This window comes from Pelodiscus sinensis, chromosome 12 (genome assembly GCF_049634645.1).
Source record: "Pelodiscus sinensis isolate JC-2024 chromosome 12, ASM4963464v1, whole genome shotgun sequence".
NCBI lineage: Eukaryota > Metazoa > Chordata > Testudines > Trionychidae > Pelodiscus > Pelodiscus sinensis.
The window spans coordinates 46,891,749-46,913,676 of record NC_134722.1 but is presented as its reverse complement, the minus strand read 5'-3'; the positions used below and the strand labels follow the sequence as shown (position 1 = coordinate 46,913,676).

Here is a 21,928-nt window from a genome sequence, read left to right as displayed (position 1 = left end):
ATTAGCCTCATTAGCACCGGCACTACAATTGACAGCACAAGGAACAGTCCTGTAGCACCACAGAGACTACCAACAATATAGTACCATGAGATTCAGGGAGAAGCTCATTTCCCCAGATTAAATTATTGCTACAATTACCTTTTTTTTCCCCCTTCCCTTCCCTCTGTTATAAATTGCCCTCCAGAAGTTAAAGATTAGAAGTCATTCTTCTGCTCCACTCTACGCTGATTAGGCCTCAATTGGAGTACTGTGTCCAGTTTTGGGCACCACATTTCAGGAAAGATGTGGCGAAATTGGAGAAGGTCCAGAGAAGAGCAACAAGAATGATTAAAGGCCTAGAAAACATGACCTGTGAGGGAAGACTGAAAGAATTGGGCCTGTTTAGTTTAGAAAGGAGAAGACAGAGGGGACATGATAGCGGTATTCAGGTATCTAAAAGCGTGTCACAAGGAAGAGGGAGAAAACTTGTTCTCCTTGGCCTCTGAGGATAGGACAAGAAGCAGGGCTTGCAGCAAGGGAGGTTTAGGTTGGACATTAGGAAAAGCTTCCTGTCAGGGGGTTAAACACTGGAATAAATTGCCTAGGGAGGTTGTGGAATCTCCATCACTGGAGATATTGAAGAGCAGGTTAGACAGATACCGGTCAGGGATGGTCTAGACAGTACTGGGTCCTGCCGTGAGGGCAGGGGACTGGACTCGACCTCTCGAAGTCCCTTCCAGTTCTAGTGTTCTATGCTTTGATCTAAGTAACTGTATGCTGCCAATCCTCTGGCTTAGTTACTGCTTTTGTAGTAAGATTGGCGTTATCGACAACTCCATTTCCCTTCATGCTAAGCAGGGGCTAGGGGAGACACTGCACACAGAAGGCAGCAGCAAAGGCGAGCAGTCTCTGTGTCTATTCAGACATCGGGTCCAACTGCTTCAGTGCCAACCTGGGCCTCAAAACGCTAAACCATGCGCATTTCAATGTAGGAGCCCAAGTCTGGAGACTAAGCTGTTGGCCTCCTGTTTCTGCACCCACCATGAACAGAAACGGAGGAGGGGGCAGAACCTTTGCTAACCACTACAATAAGGATTTGATGCACTAACCAGCACATGGTGACCGAGCTGGCAAATGCTTTGTCCATGTAGGCAGTGTATGCCTGTTAAATAACCACATGCACAGTCCCGTCATCCTTGCAATACTTAGGTATCACTGGGCAAGTCAAGGATAAAAAGTGCAAGATGGCTAGGATCTATAGCGTGGAAGAGCACTGTGTGCTATCAGTCCCGGGACTGCATTGTCCATAGCCAGGTCCATCCTACTGCAGAACTCTTAATAGTTCACAGAGCCTTAAGGAGGTTAAGGACAGGACCCCACAAGCCACAGGGGTCCAAATACACCCAACTGCAGACTTGTGATGCTTTTGAAACAGAATGCCAACCCCTTATGGTTACAGAGAAAATCCAACTCGTCTTCATCTGCTGGAGACGGCAGAGAGCCCTCAAGTGCCTCCGAGATGAATAGCCCCATGTCACCCCAACCAAGACCCCATGCGAAGATGCTGAAATTGTCAACTGTAGCATCCCCTCCCAATAAAATAAAGCAAGAGGCAATTCAGCATTTTTGCCTGGAATAGTTATTTGCTGCAGCCAGGTGCCTGACTGCTCATTCTGCTGTTTTCTTCACCGGGGTTAAGCTCATTGTTGAGATGGCACGCTCCCAGCGCTGCTCCATGGAACCAAGCTGCAGAAGCTAAGGGCAGGTCTACACGAATCGCTGCCCTCCCCGCCTCACTAAACATGAGCAGAGGGGACCCATCAGCCTGACTCTTTGGTCTATCCCAGATTCTGCCAGCAGCCAGATAACACCACCACCCTGTTGACAGAGCCCCCTGAAGGAGTAAACGCTGACGGCACGCTAGCCATAAAGCCGGATGGGTCTGAGATCCTGTCGCACTCAGCAGGCCAACTTGCTGCTGGCGTGCCTCGCTGAGGGCTAATGCGGTATTAAGATTTCCCAGGAAAGGACAAGGCCTGGCTTGCTGAGTTTAAGTTGTTGCCTCACGGCCAAGACAGCGTCTGTTCTCAACAAGAAACCCAGCAGATCTCGGGATGTAAAGGCTGAACCAGTTAACTGGTAAGCATTGCCTTCCCGGGGTATCTGATGAACTGGCGCTCAGCCCTGCTGGAGCGGACCTCTGCTTGCAGCATGCTACGGGCAAAGGGCTGCTCTAGCCCAGCTGGGCCCTCTGGGCCACGCCATGAGGTATACTCCAGCCTGGCTGGGCCCACCATGCTGCGGGCAGGGGGGCTGCTCCAGCCCAGCTGAGTCTACCACACCATGGTCAGTTAACCAGTTAAACTATAGGTTTAAAGGTTAACAACTGACACAGGATTTTACACCCTCAGCAAACCTCTTCGATCTATGATCTTCGGGCATCTGAAAGCACAGCTCTCCCCGCAGAAAGGCAGAGGACCAAAGTGAAGTTGACTGAATTCAGCAGCACAGCAAGAGGTGCCAACGTACACACTGTGTGTCACAGACAAACTGAAGCCGGATAGGCAAAAATAATCAGGAGTAGCTTCAAATGGTGAGACCCCTTCAGTGCTAGATACCATGAGCTCACTCAGAGGATATTACCGCCCCTGAAGCGGTTTTGGCCAGGAAGAGGCAGAACAGTATTGCAATAACACATAAATCAATGCCTGGGGATTCGACCTAAGTGTGGTACCGTCAGCCCTACCCTTCCCCGACTGCGGTGAACGCGAAGCCAGCTGCCTGCCCAGAAGTGGAATACCAAGGTCCCACGACAAGCACCGTCAGCTATTGCAGGACTAGGGGACTGTCCTTGCTGTACCAGACAGCAGGCGGAGGCATCAGAGTCCTCACTTGCTAAACTGTTAGCAAGGCAACCACATTTACACCTTCCCAAAGGATTCTGAACCGAGCTGCCATTAAACAGAAATAGTATCAGTTAAGACTTTCACTGCAGCTATGATCTCCGTGTGAAAGAGAAATGCAGTACAGGCTGACTCTAGTCCGGCACCCTTGGGGCCTGACCAGTGCCAAACCAGAGCATCTGCCCGACCACAGGAGGTCAATATTGTCTAGCAGCATTACCAACACCCCCACTGCCTCCTGGGCTCTCAGAAGACATTGAGGAGTAACTTAGAGCTAAGTAACAGCACAGACCCCTGAGAGCCAGGACTGATGGTTGTAAATAAGCTTTGTGGGACACTCGGCCACACCCATGATAAAAGGCCATCTGTCTAACCATGGATGTTGCCGGACTAAAGAGGTTCGACCTGTACGTCGCAAGGCCAAACCAAAGTGATGCTTCAAATGTCGTTGCTATGGGGCCGGGGTTATACCAAGGACTTTAAATTAGAGTGGCAAGTGGTTTCTCTTGGAAACGTTTACACCAGACGCCCCAAGAAAGGCGTTAACGGGGGCCTCCAAGGTACGTAAGCTGCTTTATAACCCAACCCCCCCGATGATTCAGTATCCTGAAGCAAACGTTACGGCATTAGAATTTATTTCCCTGTCAAGGAAAGCAGCGTCTTACCTTAAGCTGGCCCACAACCATACTGAGTATACAACTGTCCGGCGTGGGCTGGTGGTCTTGTGATGTGATGCTGTGCTGTATTTTTTGAAAAGGAAGGCTCTACAAGGAGAAGGAAAAGTGCAGGGTGAGCAGACAGCAAGCGTTCCCCTCGCAGCGTATTGTACAGTACACGCTTCATGCAGGATGTCAGTTAAATGCAGTGGGGTAATATGCTGAACTCTATTGGAAGTAGCTGTAAGTTTACATTATCTGTGTCAGAGCAAGATGCAGGCAATTTGGTACATGTGTTTTTCTGAAGACTTTCTTCTAAAGAACACAGTTCATTCTGCAGATAAACAAATACTCCATAAAGCCCTTCCCAAAATGGAAGTCAGACTTAGCATCTACCCTCACAGTCCCGCTGCAGTGACAGCCTGGACTTGTTCTTCAATTCAAGTTAACATGAATCCAAGACAGAACTCCAGAGGAACCGTATATAAAACACCGCTTTCAGCCATCATATGGCAACGCCATGTCAGGTGAGAGATTTGGGCTGAAGCAGGAGTGGTTACCTCCAATTCCTACTGAAGTTCCTCTGGTCTTCCAAAAGACTAGCTCTTCTAGAGCAACCCACTGGGAAAAACCCCAAATCCCAGACATCGGAAAGCCTCAAGCTTCCACTGTTCAGAACAGACTCATTCAAGCATGGATTCCCACGGATGCAGACAAATGATAGGTCCTGTTCAGATAAGCTTTGGGAGAAGGAATTTTAATGCAGGAACTCCGAACACTTAAAACCAGGCTGCCTTCTAGGAAAGGAAAATCCCATTTAATCAGTTAACTGATAAAATGGGATCCCCGGTGTGGGAATTCTCCAGCCCAGCTGAAGCAGACCTGGACCCCAATCCCTGTGCCATTTAACTGACTACCCGGTAAGGGTGATGCTTACCGAGTAACTGGTTACCCATTTGCATTTCTACTGCCTTCCCCATCTCTCTTCCCTGTACACAGAAGTACAGACATCCTTTATGTGTGTTCCCAACTCCTTCGTAGGAGGTCAACAACCAAAGACTGCTTCTTGAAGAAACATCCTTCCTTCTAGACAATCAGGTTGGAGAGTTGTCTGGAGAGTTGTGGAGTAGAGAGGGGCCCACAGCAGCAGGACTGTGCAACACCCTCTCTCTCTCGAACTGGAGCTTGTGCACTTCTAGGCCAGGCCTGTGCTAAATTAATTGCATGAGCCACTTTGCAAAACAGAAATTAAGAGCTTATAGAGAGAATTAACAGCCTGTTCTGTGCAGTGAAAAATTGGGACTTTGGGGGTTTCAAAGCACTATTTGCTGGAGTAAATGAACTCCAGAAACTGACAGAAGGGGAAAGGTTTCCTACACAAACTGTGAGGGGACTTTTTCTAAAGCTTCTAAGTGACTCAGGAGTCTAAAACCCAGTTTCAAACTTTAGGCGCTCAGTCACATCTGACAGTGTTTTCAGAAGTGTTTCATGTTACCGGTGATGCACGTGGTGGTGGGGCATGAGGAATCACGTTCCCTCCCTACGCTGTGGGCGGGAGGGCCAGCCAGCAGCTGGTGGAGGAGGGTTGACCTGCAGGAGAGGGCCAGTGGCAGGGGAAACAGAGCAAGGCATCCCCAGTTGCTTTGCTCTCCCAGCCATGCTGCTCCAGGGAAGGGGGCAGGACTGCCCTTCACTTCCTAGCAGGAAGCAGGGGGATGTGGCTAGGGAAGCAAAGCAGCTGGGACTGCCTTGCTCTGCTTACCCTGCTGCTGCCAGTGAGTGCAGGGTGGAAGTTGGGGGGGGAGGGATCCGCTAATTCCCAAGGCCAGCTTGGTTGGGGGAGGGGAGAGACTATATGGGTGGAGGCGGAGTGGGGTTGTCTCAGCCTTTTCCTGGGCTGGAAGGGGTTCCCCTTGACCAGTGTTTCTTAAACTTTTTATGACGGAGGAACACCAATTTTTTTTTTTTTTAAATGAGGAATACCAAGGATTTTTTGTTGAGGAAAAAGGGGAAAATAAAGGTGTGTGTGTGGGGGGGGGGGGGGGAGGGGGGGGGCGGGAGGAGTTATTGAGAAAAAAGGTCACCTGCCCTTTTAAGGGCAGCTATTTTGAACTCTGTTCTCCGCAGCACACCTCCAATACCTCGCGGCACACCGGTGTGCCACAGAACACAGTTTAAGAAACACGGCTCGACTCTGCTCTGATGTGAGAAACAAAACAATTTAAGATCTTTAAAGCTGCTTCCCAAAACATTTCATTGAACAAACCAACCAACCATTGCACAAACTTACAGAGAGTTTTTCAACTATGGCGGCTTTGCCCTGGCATTGCTGCCCTTCCCACGTGAGGCATGATGCATCAATCTGAAACAGTCAAAACAAATGTGGTCACTGCCTGCTTGGGAAAGTAAATCAACTATTCCTTTGCAATAACACCCGCAAGGGAAGACCTATCAATGCTATGCATGCACACTGATCAGCGCTCAGGTTAGCTACACTCAGCTTCCCTAGGAAAAGCGAGGCATGTCACTGTTTGCATGGTTCTCAATTACACACTCGCACTGTCTCCTGTAGCTAGCTCAATGAATTGGCAGTGCTGCTAACAAGGGCAGAAGTTACGACCGGCTGCCAAGGGTACAAGGTAAGGAAATTAGTTACCTAAAAGAGAGGGGGAAAAACAAATGCAGACAGAGCAATGGAAGTGGTCATTGTTTTTTCCTGGTGATCTGTGGGATTATGTAATGATGACACTTCACCATCGGACTAGATCGGTCAAAAAAGCTGCTTGAATTGTGTCAGAGCAGGTGGTGTATTTTCTGGAAACTAAAGGAGGCCAGGAAGAGAAGTAAAGGACATCAGACACATCCAGAACAGATGGAGAGCGTGAAGAATTTATGGTAACAAATCTGGTACAATTATTTACTGAAACCTAGAGATTAGAAATAGACTTCTATCAGGAATGTCAGAAACCTTTCAAGAGAATCATTCTAATACTTTATCCAGTCTGGCTTTCAAGTGATTCAAGCAGCTTCCACCCCAAGCCCTTCTAGACCGTGAGAGTCTGTCCTATCTGTGGTCCACTAAAGCTGCTTACCACGAGTACCACCCCCAGCGAACAGCAGTAGCTATGTCAGCAGGAGAACTTCTCCCTCCCCCTAGCACGCTGCATCAGGTGCATAGGTCTTTGTAATTTACATTGCTCAGAGGGTGGCTTAGTCGCATACCGAAGCTGAAGCTACACTGCGGCAGTTTGTCGGAAGAGGAAATGCAAATCTTGCACTCATTTGCATATTCTCTTCTGATCCTTACTGTGGAAGAGGTTTTTGCGATAGAAAGCCCTGTGTAGACGGGGCTATTTGGCGGAAAACCCCCGTTTTGTGCAAGATCTTTATTCCTCAAAAAATGAGGCTTACAGGATCTTGCGCAAAATGGGATTATTCCGACAAATGAGATTTGAAAATGAGCACTCCATTTGCATTTCCTCGTGACAAACTGCCGCAGTGTTGACGTAGCCTGAGTGACGTAAGTTACACCAATCTAAGCAGTAATACAGACATAGCCACGAAGCTAGATTCTCTGAACCATGGAGCATTAAAATCTCACACACACACACACACACACGCCTAAAAGCTGTTGGTTCCCCCCCCCCACACACACACCCCTAAAAGGTTTTTTTTTTATTATACAATTTTTTATTTAATAGAGCTTTACAAAGTCTCACCCAAATTGGAAAATTTGCACTACTGCAATTTTTATGTTTATAATCAACTGATTTATAAGTGCAGTTTTTAAAGCAGTGTTCAGAGTCATTAAGATGTCTTATCTAAAGACCACAAGAAACTAGTATAGGCAAAAGAACAACAACAACTGTATTTATTTATTCAAAACATCTTATAAATTCATACTGGTATAAAATCCACGTCTCCATAAAAAGCTTGTCATTTTAACAGAGAAAACTTGTTTAGCATTTCAAAATGAAGTTCAAATTTGTGAAAATGTTGCGAACACACCCACACACAGATTTATCATTATGAACTTCATAACACAACCTGGGAAACAAAATTACAATCCGGGACCCGAAAACCATAATTTAGTTACAGGAGAGTCCCATTATTCAAATGGGCTCAGGGTGCTGTTAAGGCTTTCAGAATGTAAATGCTCAATGAGGAAAGAGGGAAAGTCAGTTTTGAAGACCCGTCTGTTCTCCAGCAAATATTTGATTGCACTAAGCTGTGTGATGAAAACAGGTAATTCAACACAAGAGGAAGCTAGAGCTGTTAACTGTTGCAATTCCGCTTTCAATGTCTTCTTTGTTTTCAGCCAGGCTCTTTACTTGAGATTTCCATCTCTGCACAGCTGTTTACTTTCTCCAGTTAAATACTGTAAAATATTTTCTGAAACACACACAACAGTAGCCTTCTACAGCAGTTACTGTCGGTAGAAACCCATCAAGTGCCAATTGCTCATGCTGGGATCAACCATATTTTACCAAGCGACATGGCATTAATGCATCATCATAATGGTTTCCGAACATGCATCACCACGGTAGTCAGTATCAGTCTTCCAGCAACTGACCATGAATTCTTTGCTACAGAATGGAGTGCTATGGCGACTGGTACACCTAATGCAATACCCCATCACCGCCTTCACACGAGTATTTGTTAACTTCGGGCAGAGTCAACATCTCTCTCTAGTGTGAGCAGACTTTCATTGACCGGCCACTTTGCAGACGTACTCCACCTTACTTCAGGAGCTATGATAAACACTGCATAGCCAACATGAGCTGATAGTCTTGCCTTCAAAGTCTCTTGACAATAAATTTAGCATGTTATTGGCAGAGGTTTCCTCATCTTAGCCACACTGGCTACCACAAGACTGGCCATATGGCACTTATTCCCATGCACAGGGCTCGACAATGAACATAATGTACTCGCCCGCGGTGAGTAGATTTTGGCCCGGCGCAGCCACGCAGCGCAGTCAGTGCATGCGAGGCTCGTCACTGCTTGGCGAGCCCTGCCCATGCACACCTTTTCATTATCACTAGCGGCTGAAATCAAACACTCAGATGAACGTGAATGAGGCAAGAGATCAATTCTTGTTGTGCGAGTGAACTTGTGCCTCAATCACAGTACATAGTAGGTTCCTTGTAAACATGCGTGACACCAGCTGAAGAGGCTCTGGGGATGATAATGGAGCACAAACTGAATATAGCCAACAATGTGATGCAATTGCAAGAAAAGGCTAATATTCTGGGTCTATTCACAGGAGCGTCATATAGAAGACCCAGGAAGTCCATGTCCTACTCTGTTCAGCATTGGTAAACCCTTAGCTGGAGTCTATGATAAGCACCACACTTTAGGAAAGATGTGGATAAGCTGGACAGAGTCCAGAGAAGAACAACAAAAATGATGAAAGGCAACCTGAGCCCTAAGGAAAGGTTAAAAAAAACCTGGGCCAGTGTAGTCTTAAAAAGTAGACCAGGGGGAACCTGATGACAGCCTTCACATGTTAATTGTTACTGATCAATCCTTCTCCATCTTCACTGAAGGTAGTAGTAGTAGTAGTAATGGGCTTATTCTGTAGCAAGTGAGACTTCATTAGGTATGTTTACTTGGTCCTACCTCCACAGTACAGGGAGCTGGACTTGATGTTCTCTCAATGTTCCATTTCAGCATCCCATTTCTATGATTCTATCTGGACGCTCACATGCTCAGTTACTAAAACCTCCGCTTTCTCTTCAAACACTTACTCTAGGAGGCAGCTAGTCACAGCAAACCCTAGCGGAGCAGCATGTCAACCTTTCTGACTTCCAGTTCATCAGAAGGTAGTTTTGCTTTAGAAGCACAGCACCAGCATCTTGTCAATTGCGTGTTCTAGTCTGTGTTGTTTCTCAAAACAAAAGAGGAGAAAGAGGAGCCGGGGGTAGGCTATTTTGGTGCAGATGAACATTAAGTGTGAAATCTAGGGATGTAAAATCCCATTTAATTAGTTAACTGGTTAACAGCAAACCGATTAACCAGGGGCAGGCTGGAGTGTCCCCTCCACCACAGGCAGGGTCTTCTCTGGCCCACACAAGGCTTGAAGTGGCAGTCCCAGGCTGCTGCTGAGGTACTGGGTAACCAGTTAGATTTCACTAGAGAGGTTAATGGGTAAGAAAATTCTGTGTGAAGTCCAATTCTACAGAGACATGTAGAATAGCCACTTCCGCCGTTTCAGACTGAAATGAAAAGTAACTTACATCAAGTAGAAAGATGTAACTCTTCAAAAATAATGATTTTATCTGCGGTGCTCTCCCACAGTATAGGACACCAACTTGTTGCTTCCAGGCAGCTTATTCTAGTCACTCATGTTTAAGTTAGCAAAACTCCTGTCTGTTCCCTTCAGTGTCATAATTGCTGTGACAAACTGCTTTCACAGAACCAAGATGGGCAATATCCACTGGAATTTAAAACATGTCCTGTACCTGGCTGAGCTGTCACTTGGGACTTAGGAGAGAGGGGATTTTATTCACCTTGTGATGCTGTGTGTGAGTTCTACTATCCTATAACAACTCCCGTATAAGTGCCTCAGTATCCCTGGCCACTGCAGCAATACCGAGACGGGGATGGGAACGGTGGGTGAGATAGCTGCCCACATATACGCAATGGCAGATGCCCTGTGTCACCTAAGCCTGGGATCCATCTTTATCCATGAAGATGGATAAAGGTCAGAAGAGGAACCCGGCTGGGGAGGCTGCTGGGAGCGAGTGAATCTGTGCTGGCTTGGGGTGCAGGGAAAGAGCCTGGGTCCTGGCTCTGGGCTCCCCTCTCCCAGAGACCGATTGTACCGACTGCTCCTGTTCTCTGTGCTAACCAGTCTGTTCTATGCCGTGTCCCTGTCGACTAATAAACCTTCCATTCTACCTGCCAGCTGAGAATCCCCTCTGGCTGCGGCTGGGGAGGGGAAGCGGGGAGGAGAGTGCAGAGCCCTCTGCCCCCACCCCCACCCCGGGTGACACCAAGCAGCTCTCACTGGCCTCAGAGGGCTTATGCTCAAATAAGATCCTCTCTTATTGTTCTTTTAAAACATGGCCAACACCACACTAGCCACTCAACAGGCAATCACTGCACCACCCAGACAACAGAGTGCTTTAAGGTACCCGGACATTCCCTAGCCCAGTCCCCACCATGTTACTACAACACAGGCTTGCCGTTTCTAACCAAAGGAGTTCAGCATGGTCACGACCTTCCAAGGGGAGCAGTGGGGGACACAAACCCATCTGACTTAAAACCTGAACTTGATAAAGTTGCTGGGGGCATAGGACACAACTGCCTACAATGGCATGTGGTGCATTTGTGACCGCTAAGTTTTGGCCCATGGGAGCCCCCATGAGTATATTAATCTAGTCATTATGCTTGCAACAAGAGTATTGTTTTGATGATAAAAGTTCTTTCTTTTTTATTAACCTGGTATTGGTTCAGTTCTGTGTCCTGGAAAATCTGTCTATGGGATCTACATGCCTCTGACTAGAGGACAGCAGCCACAGAGTGCAGTTTGTTTTTTCTCTGTCTTTCAAGCTCTTTGGAGAAAAGAGCTTAGGGTGCCCTGGGGTTGGTTTCAAGTGTCCACCCTTGTTTGTGGGTTCAAAAGCACTTGATGGTGGCAGTTAGGAATTTCAAACTGGGACAAAGATTTTTATCCCCAAAATCTAGGTTCAAGATTTTGTGGGGGGAAGCTTTATACCAAAGCCTGGAATGATAAGGCGTTTGTGGGCCCCCACTTCTGCATTCATCATGCCAGAGTGGGGAATTAGCTTTGACAGGGTCAGACTGGCAGAGATTGTGGGGTGGCTCCCCTTCCTTTGCAGCATGGGGCCTGGATCGCTTGGACGTTTCAATGGTGGATTCTCTGTAGTGTGAAATCTTTATAGTGCGCACTTTGTCCACAAGTGAAGTGAATTCTTTTTAAACCTACCCGCACACTGACAAAAGGAGCCAAGTGGCTGCATGTGAACCAAACCTCAAGCCATCATAGAATACTAGAACTGGAGGGGATCTTGAGAGATCGAGTCCAGTCCCCTGCCCTCATGGCAGGACCCAGTACTGGCTAGACCATCCCGGATAGACATTTCTCTAACCTACTCTTAAATATCTCCAGAGATGGGGATTCCACAACCTCCCTGGGCAATTTATTCCAGTGTTTGACCACCCTGACAGGCAGGAACTTTTTCCTAATGTCCAACCTAAACCTCCCTTGCTGCAGTTTAAGCCCATTGCTTCTTGTTCTATCCTCAGAGGCCAGGAAGAACAAGTTCTCTCCCTCCTCCTTATGACACCCTTTTAGATACCTGAAAACCGCTCTCATGTCCCTTCTCAGTCTTCTCTTTTCCAAACTAAACAAGCCCAATTCTTTCAGCCTTCCCTCGTAGCTCATGTTCTCTAGACCTTTCATCAGTCCAGAAGCAGAGGGAGGCCCCTTCTAGCTGCAGATTCCTGCCACTCTGAGAGTCAGCACAGAGTTCAGAATACCATCTCCTTCATTTGGGTTCCTGTATGACCACAGCCTCAGTTTACTTTTTTCACACCCCTGTCACTATGGTGCTCACAGGGCAGACCGACTCTGGTCTTTGCTGCGTGTCCGGAGAAAGGGAAGAGCCTGGCTTTCTTGGCATGGTCTGAGGGCTCTGCATATTTCCTGAGGAGATATTTGGGCTTGGTACTTCTTTTGTCAGAGGACATGTGAGGATCTGTCACAAGCAGTGCATGCCTTGGCTGCACTGAGCTGGCGGTGGAGCTGCTGAGCAACCCTCAAAGTGCTGAGCCCAGCTGAGGAGATCTCAAGACAACAAGCTGTTGGCTACTGAAGATTTCACTCATCCCTGCTTGTGGAGAAAGGACCAAGAGTAAATGTTTGGCAACCGAGGGCCCATGTTCTGTAGGTATCCATAAGGAAGATGTAATTGCTGAAGAAGCTCTGTCCCTTTCAGACACCATCTGTAACCATATAAAGAAGGCTGACTTACCCCTGTCTGGGTCACCACAGAAGTGGCTGTGGTAGGGAATCTCTGGAGATAATGGATCTAGTAGCTGAAGTAGGGCGCAGAGCAAGAAGTGGTGGTAGCCAGGAAAGACTCTCGTGCATCCTCTGAAAAAACAGATGCATCTTCTAGGAACTGGGAAATCCACCATGCCTGCCGATACCCGCTTTGTGAAGGACATGGGACAGGTACTGCTCATTGAGGGGTTATTCGTAGGGCTTTGAGTGCCCGTTTCCTTCCCTGGGCCCACTCTGAAGTAGCCACTCTGGCCTACTTGCAGGAGGAAGCTGCAGCCTAGGTCTTGATGCTGGGTGAAGAGGCTTCCACTAATGTAGGGTTGGAGGAGAAGCACCAGAATGTAGATATCACAAAACTAGGTGATGGGGCAAAGTGGCAGATAAATTGAACATTGATAAGTGCAAAGTAATGCCCATTGGAAAACAATCCCCACTATTGGCATACAACGATGGGGATTAATTTAGCTCTAACTACTCAAGAGGGAGATCTTGGAGTCACCGAGGACAATTCTCTGAAAACATGCACTCAGTGTGCAGTAACAGTCAAAAAAGCAAACAATGTTAGGAATCATTAAGAAAAGGACTGATAAGATGACAGAGGTAAAACCATGGTACACCCACATCTTGAACATTGCATGCAGAGGCGGTCACATCTCAAAAGAGATCTCTTAGCATTGGAATAAGTTCACAAAAGAGCTGAAAAATGATTGGCGGTTTGGAACGGCTGCCATGTGAGGAGAAATTAATAAGACTAAGACTTTTCAGCTTGGAAGAAACGATTCAGGGAGATACGACAAAGGTCTAGCGGATCCTGGCTGGTGTGGAGACAGTGAATAAAGAAGTGTTATTTACTCCTTTCCATAACACAAGAACTACAGGTCACCAAATGAAATTAATAAGTAGCAGGTTTAAAACAAATAATAGGAAGTATTTCCTCACAGCACACCACCTGTGGAACTCTTGCCAGAGGATGTCGAAGTCCAGTATTGAAACAGGATTCAAAAAGAGAGCTAGATAAATTCAGGTCCATCAATGGCTACTAGCCAGGCATGGTGTCCCCAATCTGTCAAGAATCTGGGCATGGGTGACAGAACGGATCAGTTGATTAAATGTTCTGTGGGAAGACAGGATAATGGGCTAGATCAGGCATGTCCAAAGCCCGGCCCGCGGGCCAATTGCGGCCCGTGTTCCGGTTTAATACGGCCCCACAGGTAATTTGGCCCCCAACGAATCCATACGTATTGAGATGAATACATTGTAAAATCTCAGTTAATGTCAGTTGGTCTAAATCAGTTATAAATATATTTGGACACAACATGTATACTTGGTGTTATGTTCCTATTCATATTTTTTGAACTTAAAAGTTGACAGACAACCTTTATTACCAATAATATGTAATGTACTTTACAATGTTCCTGACATATATTTCAGCTTCCTGGATTTTTTTTTCATCTGGCCTTCAGATATGAAAGGCAGAGTGATTTAACACCTGTTTAGATTTGTCATCCATGTGACGAAATGAAAAGTATGCCGTTTGCAATAAACTTTGCATAAAATAGTTAATTTGCATTTAATTTTAATGGTTCAAAGAATGTCAGGCAAAATGGTCGGCCCTCACGCTTGTTCACTTCATCAAATCTGGCCCTCTTTGAAAAAAGTTTAGGCACCCCTGGGCTAGATGAACCTTTGGTCTGACCCAGTATGACCGTTCTAATAGAGTCTTACTGCCACTGTTATTTCAGAAGTTCTCCCCACTCTGCTAGCACTTTGGCTGAGGAGAGGCTATGGCGGAGATGGGTCCTAGACAGCTCCCGAGAGTTTTAATTTCGGAATGCCAAAAAAACCCAACTTGGAGCAAGTCAGGAGCAAAATCGTAAACTCTTGTGCTGTGAAGAGAAATAGGGCAGCAAGTCCGAGAACCACAGGCTGAAAACTCCATCTCATCTCAGGACTGAGCTTGCTTCCTGGACACCCCAGAGAAGGAAAGCCCACAGCGGGAATGGAAAGCCTGGATGTGAGGAAGTTTAATCCTTATGCCACTATTCACACCTGGTATACAGGGAGCTCCCCTGACCCCAGGTTATGGGCAAAGGGAGTCATGGAAGGCAAGAGAGTGGAGTTGCTAGACCTCGGACATGACCCCATTCTGTGCTTGAGTGGAAAATTAACATGACTAGGACATTCAGGCATAATGCTGGTTGAAGGATTGTCCTGAGGTCATGAAGTGCTCCTTTACCTTTCCCACAACAACAAAAAAACCCAGCTCCTGTCCTGCTCCCAGCACAGTCTGGGGTGTATAGACACTGAACCTCATTTTAGTCCAGCTCCATCCTCAAGTTCTCAAATTTACCTAATTCAATTTACTCCTCTAAGTAGGACAAGCATGTGGCTTTTACACAGAGGCTGCATCATATGGTGCCATCACAACCAACCCCCAGCAGGTGTTATGAGCGCAGCTGTCTGGAAGATGCAGGCAAAGCTAAGAAGAGCTAGAAGTGAGAGGGACCAGGAATAAATTATCCAGGAAGTGGGACTGAGATGACCAACTTTTTGGATTTGGGGGGGGGGAGGGGGGGAAGAAGAGAGAAATCAGCTCCTCCAGGGTGAAAGTTTAAGATAAATCGTCAATGGAATCTGATAAGGGTTATGAGAACCCACCTCCCCACCCCCGCTTCACTGGGTACTTACATATATGGATCCTAAATGGGTCCTGTCTGTATCAAATAACTGGTAGTAATGTTGTACAAAACTGGATCCAATCTGCTCCCAAATAGGCTTGTCTCCCATTCTGAATCCTCAGCCAGAGCCAGTGACTGTAAAAAGAAAGTCAGAAAGACCATTATATGCCAGAATGACCACAGGGGGGCAGCAAGTGCTCAAGCCCCGGGTTGGAGGGGGAGGGGCAGCTGCCAACTGACCAGCCCAGCCTCAAGTTGCCCCCAGCCCACCCGGAGACCAGCCACACACCTCCCAGCTTCCTGCCCTGACTCATACACCCTACACCTCTGCCCTGACTCCTGTACCTCTCACCTCCTCCAAGCCCCTCTTCACCTGCTCCCCCAATCTCCTGGTCTGACTCCTACATAAGAACAGCTATACAGGGTCAGATCAAAGGTCCTTGTAACCCAGTGCCCTGCTTTCTGACAGGAGCCCCAGAAAGGTCATCAAGTGATCCCTCCCTGTCACCCATTCCCAGCTTTCTAAACAGAGGCCATGGGGACCATTCCTACCTATCCTGGCTAACAACCTAACCTTCAAGAATTGACCTGGTTCTCTTGTTGAATTCTGTTAAAGTCCTGGCCTTCACAGGAACTCTGGCAAGGAGTTCCACAGGTTGACAGTGTGTTGTATGAAGAAATACTTCCTTATGTTTGTTTGAAATCTGCTCCCTATTCATTTCATTGGGTGACCCCTAGTTCTTGTGTTATGGAAAGGAGTAAATAACACTGCTTTATTCAGTGTCTCTGCACCAGCCAGGATTTGGATAGACCTCTGTCGTATCTCCCTTAGCTGTCTCTTTCAAGCTGAAGAGTCCCAGCCTTATTAATTTCTCCTCATATGGCAGCTGTTCCAGATCCCTCATCATTTTTGTTGCTCTTCTCTGAAGTTTCCAATGCCAAGATACCATTTTTGAGATCAGGCGACCACATCTGCATGCAGGATTCAAAATGTGGGCGTCCCATGGATTTGTATAGCGACAATAAGATAGTCTCGGTCTTATTCTCTATCCCTCCCCCCTCCCGCCTGCGGCCAGCTGCAGAGCAGTGAAGTGGATCCCTACGCTCGGGGTGCAGTCTGCTCCAGCAGTCCCCGAGGATCCCTTATCCCTTCCCATGTTGCACCCAGAAGGCAGGAATAAGGGATCCCCAGGAAGCTGTGGGGACATTTTGGGGCTGGCTCCCACTCACTGCCCTGACAGTGCATACTCCCAGGAGTAAGGGACAAAGCAGAGTGGGACCTGCCACATGAACAGTCAGAGGTCTAAGCCTGCAGCAATTTGTAAGATATGCAAAGAAACCCACAGCTGCCTGTTTACAATCATTCCAGTGCAAAGCTAGTAGCAGGTATGAACATTAAGAGATGCACTGGCACCCATCCGCCAACACCGTCTGCAGCTGCAGCTAAAAAGATTAGCTTATCTGAACACTGGCAATTTCTAAATGAACTCTTCTCTCAGACCTCACACGTCCAGCAGTATCAATTTAAGGGCAAGCCATTTGCAAAACACTGCTGCAATCTCTGTTTGCTCTTAGCTAAGAAACTTGTAACCCCTACTTTCCGAATGCACGCCTAGATGGAGGCCGCTGCTCTTGAAGATTTACAAAAGGCTTGGCCGGAAAGTCTCAGCCCAAAAGGAACGGAAATGGTGTGTTTTCAATCTAGGCTTCAAATGGGACAGTCCCTGCAGCCTGTACTAGGGAGAAGGTGCTGTCACTATGGTTGAGACTGAACAGCGTATTGTATCCGATACATTCTCTATTAAATGTAAAATGTTTTACATTCTGTGCTAATATCTGACCAGCTTCAGATGCACAAAAATACACACACAAAAAGATGATGAAATTGGTGAATGGGTCATAAAAATCATAGAAATGTAGTGCTGAAAGGGACCTTACCAGGTCATCAAGTCCTGTCCTGAAGCAGGAGCAAGTAAACCTAAGCCATCCCTGACAGGTTTATCCAACCTGTTCTTTAAAATCTCTAATGATGGTGATTCCATCATCTCCCTCACAAGTCTATTCCAGTTGGAATATTTTTTTCCTAGTATCTAATCTAAATCTCCCTTGCCGAAGATTAAGCCCATCACTTTTTGTCCTACCTTTAGTGGACATGGAAAACAAATGATCAGTCGTCAATGTATTTGAAGACTTATCAGGTCCCCTTCTCAGTCTCTCTCAAGACCAAATATACGCTTAACCTTTCCTTGCAGGCCAAGTTTTCTAAGCCTTTTAATACTTGTTGCTTTCCTCCAGACTCTCTTCAATTTGCCCACATCTTTCCTAAAGCCTTAACTGGATGCTACTCCAGTGGCAGCCTCATCAGTTCCAAGCAGAGAAGGGCACTGTCCTCCTGTATATTACGTAATACATTATTGTTCATACACCTCAGAATAATATTAGCTTTTTTCACATCTGCATTACCCTGATGTTCAATTTGCAACCCACTGTAACACCCAGAACCTCCTCAGCAGTACTACCAGCTGGCCACATATTCCCAATTTTGTAAGGCTGGGTCTATGCTAGGGACCTTACAGCTGTAGCTGTGTCTCTATGTCAGCAGGAGATGCTCTCAGTGCTGTCCACACCAGCACTTGTTGGAGAAACTTACATTGGTCACAGGTATGTTTCTTCACACCTCTAACCAGCAAAAGTATTGCCCACCCAAGTGCGTGTGTACATAAAGCCTCACTACTGTGTACTAAATTTGTTGATTTCAGACAAAAAGTCTCCAATTTCTCAAGGTCAGTTTGAATTCGAATCACGTTGTCCACAGAGCATGCGAGCCCACCTCATTTGGTGATCTTTACAAATGTTCATCTGCACTCCATTCTCCATGCTGCAGTGAGAACACTGAGTGGTACTGGACCCAGGTCAGATCCCAGCAAGCCCCTACTACAGTGGTTTTCAAAAAAATTTTGAAGAAAATTGTTGAAGAAAATTACGACCCAACATAATTTGACTAGAGCATGGGCTATGGGGTGGGACTGAGGAGGAGAGCTTCGGGCGAAGGAGGAGGCTCCAGCTTTGGGGAGCGGGCGTCAGGAAGGGCTTACTTTGAACAGCTCTCAGTCAGTGGTGTAGCAAGGGGGCTAAGGCAGCTTCCTGCTTCTCCAGGCACCACAGACCCTACTGCCCCCAGAAGCAGCCGGCAGCAGGCTCCCAGCCAGTGGAAGTGCAGAGCTAATGCTAGGGGCAGGGGCAGTGCGAGTGCACAGAGCCCTGTGCGCATCCCCCCACCCCTCCTAGGATCCGGGCCTGCTGTCGGCTGCTTCTGGGGCACAGCACAGTCTACAGTGCTAGGACAGGCAGGGAGCTGCCTTAGTGCCTCCACCGCTCACCTGATCCCCCTGCAGCAACGAGCCCCAGCACCTGATATTCCACCACCCAGGACTTGGTGGCAACCCTTAGTCTGAAACACTACTAGATGCGCCTTCTCAGTCTGACAGCAAGCCAGATTTGAGTACCGTCTTTCAACCACTTTACTGTCAAGTAGCCTGTATTTCCCTAGTTTGCTTATGAGAATGTCACAAGGGAGTGCCTCAAAAGCCTTACTAAAATCAGGATACACCACAGCTTTGCTTCCCCCCCCCATCCACTAGGCCAGTAACCTGCCAAAGACAGAAAATAGGTTGGTTTGGCATGACTTGTTCATGAAAAATCTTTGCCGTGTGTCTTATAACCGCATTATCCTCTAAACTGTCCTTATAACTAGGTTAAATGGTTCATTTGAGTGGTCTCTGTTCAATGCTCAACGCAAGCTCTTCTGTGGTGATGAATTGTCATGACTTTGGGCCTAGAACGGAGTAGATTCAGTCAGAGCTGCCTGCTTCTGTGGGTGCAGAGAGCTAACCAGAGGAGACAAACACTTGGTCGGCCTACTTTAGTTAGGTCATTATCCCTCACTGGCACTCTGGAGGATATAGGGAGTAATGTGTGCCAGAGATCGTGCTTTGGATGTAGGTCTCTCCCAGATGAAGGCCAAATACAGCGAGAAAAGCACTCACCGCTGGCAGGGATTTCGAAACACCCCAAGACAGGTTTGGGGGTTACTTGCTCTGACCTGAGGAGTCTCTTCTGTGGTGCTCTTCGGGTTAACAATCACATGGAGACCCTAGAAGGGCTAGGGCACAGGCATAAGCAGTAGTGTTTTCAAAATGCCAGCACCCAGCTGCTTCTTCCATGCAGTCCTGCCAGCTCTGTGCAACATCTCACCTAACATTCAGGAGCATGGAGCGTGGCTGAGGAATCGGTGGCCAATACTCCATCGGGCGAAGAGAGGGGGAAGAAAGAAGTGATAAAGATTCTCTGTCCTTTTGAGGGTCTCAGCTATTAGTTACTGGACTCTACCATCTAGGGGTATTATTTGAGCTCTGGCTGCTGTGGGGTGCAGCTCCCCCATCCTCATCACAGCCAAGCCCAGAGACCATTTCTTTCTACCTTCCTCACATTATCCAAACTTTTACACTCAAGACTAAACCACAGCAATCTGCTCAGGGTTACCCTGTTAATCTATCCAGAAACGGCAGGCACTGGAAAATACAGCAGCCCACTTCTCGATACTCCCTCTCAGGGAGCCAAGGAACATCCATTTGGCTCCAAGTGAAGTGGAAGGGTTTGCATTTAACCTGTACAACCCTACATGGCTCGGGACTTCCCCGCCTTCTTCATTTCCAACTGCCCAGCCATGTCAAAGCAGCAGCTGCTAGCAGAGCATTCTCTGTGAGGAGGCCATGCCAGCTCTACAAAACCTTGCTTACACCAGTGTGGGACAGGAGGGGAGGGGGGAGTTGGCATATTTTAACTGTCCTGCAGCACAGTACCTATAAATAACATTTCTAGGATGTCAGGCTAACTGTGGTACGTTCTCTTCCTGGAGAGAAGTGGTAGATTACAGCAAAGAAAGGGTCAGGCTAAATAAAGATGTTACCCTGAGCTCTTGGAGCAGTCTTTCCTCCAGTATCACTCAAATCTGGGGGATTTACATCTACTCATTTACCATACTTTGGTTCTAGAAACCAGCCTCTTACATTCTACTCATTCTACACACTGACCCCTTCTTTCTGTTCAGGCTGCATGACTACCATTGTATTCAGACTTGTCACTTGGAAAAAAAAGACAAGGCGGGTGAGGTAATCTCTTTTATTGGACCAACTTCTGTTGGTGGAAGGCACAGGTTGAACCTCTCTAGTCTGGCACCCTCAGGACCCAACCGGTTCTGTACAAGAGAATGTTCTGGACCATAGGAGGTCAATATTGTCTAGCAGCATCACCGACACTTGCTTAATGGGCTATTAGATGACATTTAGAGGTAAATTAGAGCTAAACAACAGTACAGAACACTGAGAGCCAGGCCTGGTGGCTGCAGACAAGCTTTATGGGACCACGGGAAACCTGGACACACTCTTGAAAAGTGGACATCCGACTAACATCATTCTGGATGACATGTTTCCGGACCAGAGAGTTCTGGACTAGAGAGGTTCAACCTGTACAAGCTACACAGAACTTTTCTTCGGGTTTGGGAAAGAAGCAAGTAAATATTCTCCTACATACAGGTAATTCCAGAACCTGCAAGAGTTTGAGCTAGCCTACGAGGGATCTTTGGGGTTTGAGGAGAGACCAATTTGTACATTCTGACCAGTAATACTGTTTCATCTGCATATCAAAGCACAGACAAAAAATAGACTCTACCGTCTCATTCCTGCAGGAAATGTAGAGGACCTCAGAATATTTAATGGTCATTTTTTTCTTTTCAGACTATGCTAGAGAAACCCTTCAGCAATAAAAAAAAATCCTACAATATTGCCTGAAATACTAAGCCAGGCTAGCAATTAGATTTAAACAATGTGGAGGCACTTAACATCAATTATTAATGAATACTAGATCCCAGAAGAGCGGAATAGTTGAACATTTAGATTGAATCCAGAGACAGTCAACAGCAAAACTTGCCCAAGTGCAGAATCAAAGACAGTCACCAAAGCCAAATGAAGCAAAATGTTGTCAGAGCAGAATTTTAGCTAGTCCTTTATTTCTTCATTGGCCTCCTCTGAATCAAGCAGCCTAAAATGAAATACTCCAAGTACTGCTCTCGAAAAAGCCACTTCTGCAGCCTGGAAAACTGCTCAGGAGTAATACCACAAGTGATGAACAGAGAGTTAGTCCTAGAAAGTTAGATGGCACCATTTCCTCAACCAGCTACAGAGTTCTGTTTATGGAACTGATTCATGTCACCAGAATAACCACAGATATAAACACTGCAACTAGGAAAGGACTATTTCAGGTTTTCAATATATTGCCCAAAGCAAACATTCTTTAAGAATAAAGGAACTTTCTATTATGCACAAATACTTATTAAGCAAATCATTTGAAGAACAGTACTAACTGGAACCTTATCAGCACATCAGTCCAACAAAAACAACATCCCAGAAGTTCTAAGGATTGCCTGCTGGTACACCACCTCTGACTTTTTAGGCCTTTCTATGGGCCTGGGAAACCCTCTATTCTATTAAAAACAACAACAACAACACAACACAACACTCTGGCTAGGTCTAGACTACAGACTTTTTTCAAAAGAGGCTTTTCCAAAAGGAATCTTTTGAAAAAGTCTCTTTTGAAAGAGAGCAGCTAGACTACAACCACTTC

The 21,928-nt window shown here is 46.8% G+C and overlaps 1 protein-coding gene across 3 annotated transcripts in view; it reads right to left on the bottom strand.

Annotated features, from left to right (window-relative positions):
• NUTF2 (nuclear transport factor 2) overlaps positions 1-21,928 on the bottom strand; it is a 36,626-nt gene that overhangs the window by 4,785 nt on the left and 9,913 nt on the right. For all 3 annotated transcript variants that reach the window (XM_075940537.1, XM_075940535.1, XM_075940536.1), the window contains exons 2-4: positions 15,258-15,382; positions 5,829-5,900; positions 3,548-3,646 (exon numbers count right to left, since the gene is read on the bottom strand). In XM_075940537.1, coding sequence (XP_075796652.1) covers positions 3,548-3,646; positions 5,829-5,900; positions 15,258-15,356 — 270 coding nt within the window. In that variant the 5' untranslated portion in view covers positions 15,357-15,382. The remainder of the gene's footprint in view (positions 1-3,547; positions 3,647-5,828; positions 5,901-15,257; positions 15,383-21,928) is intronic.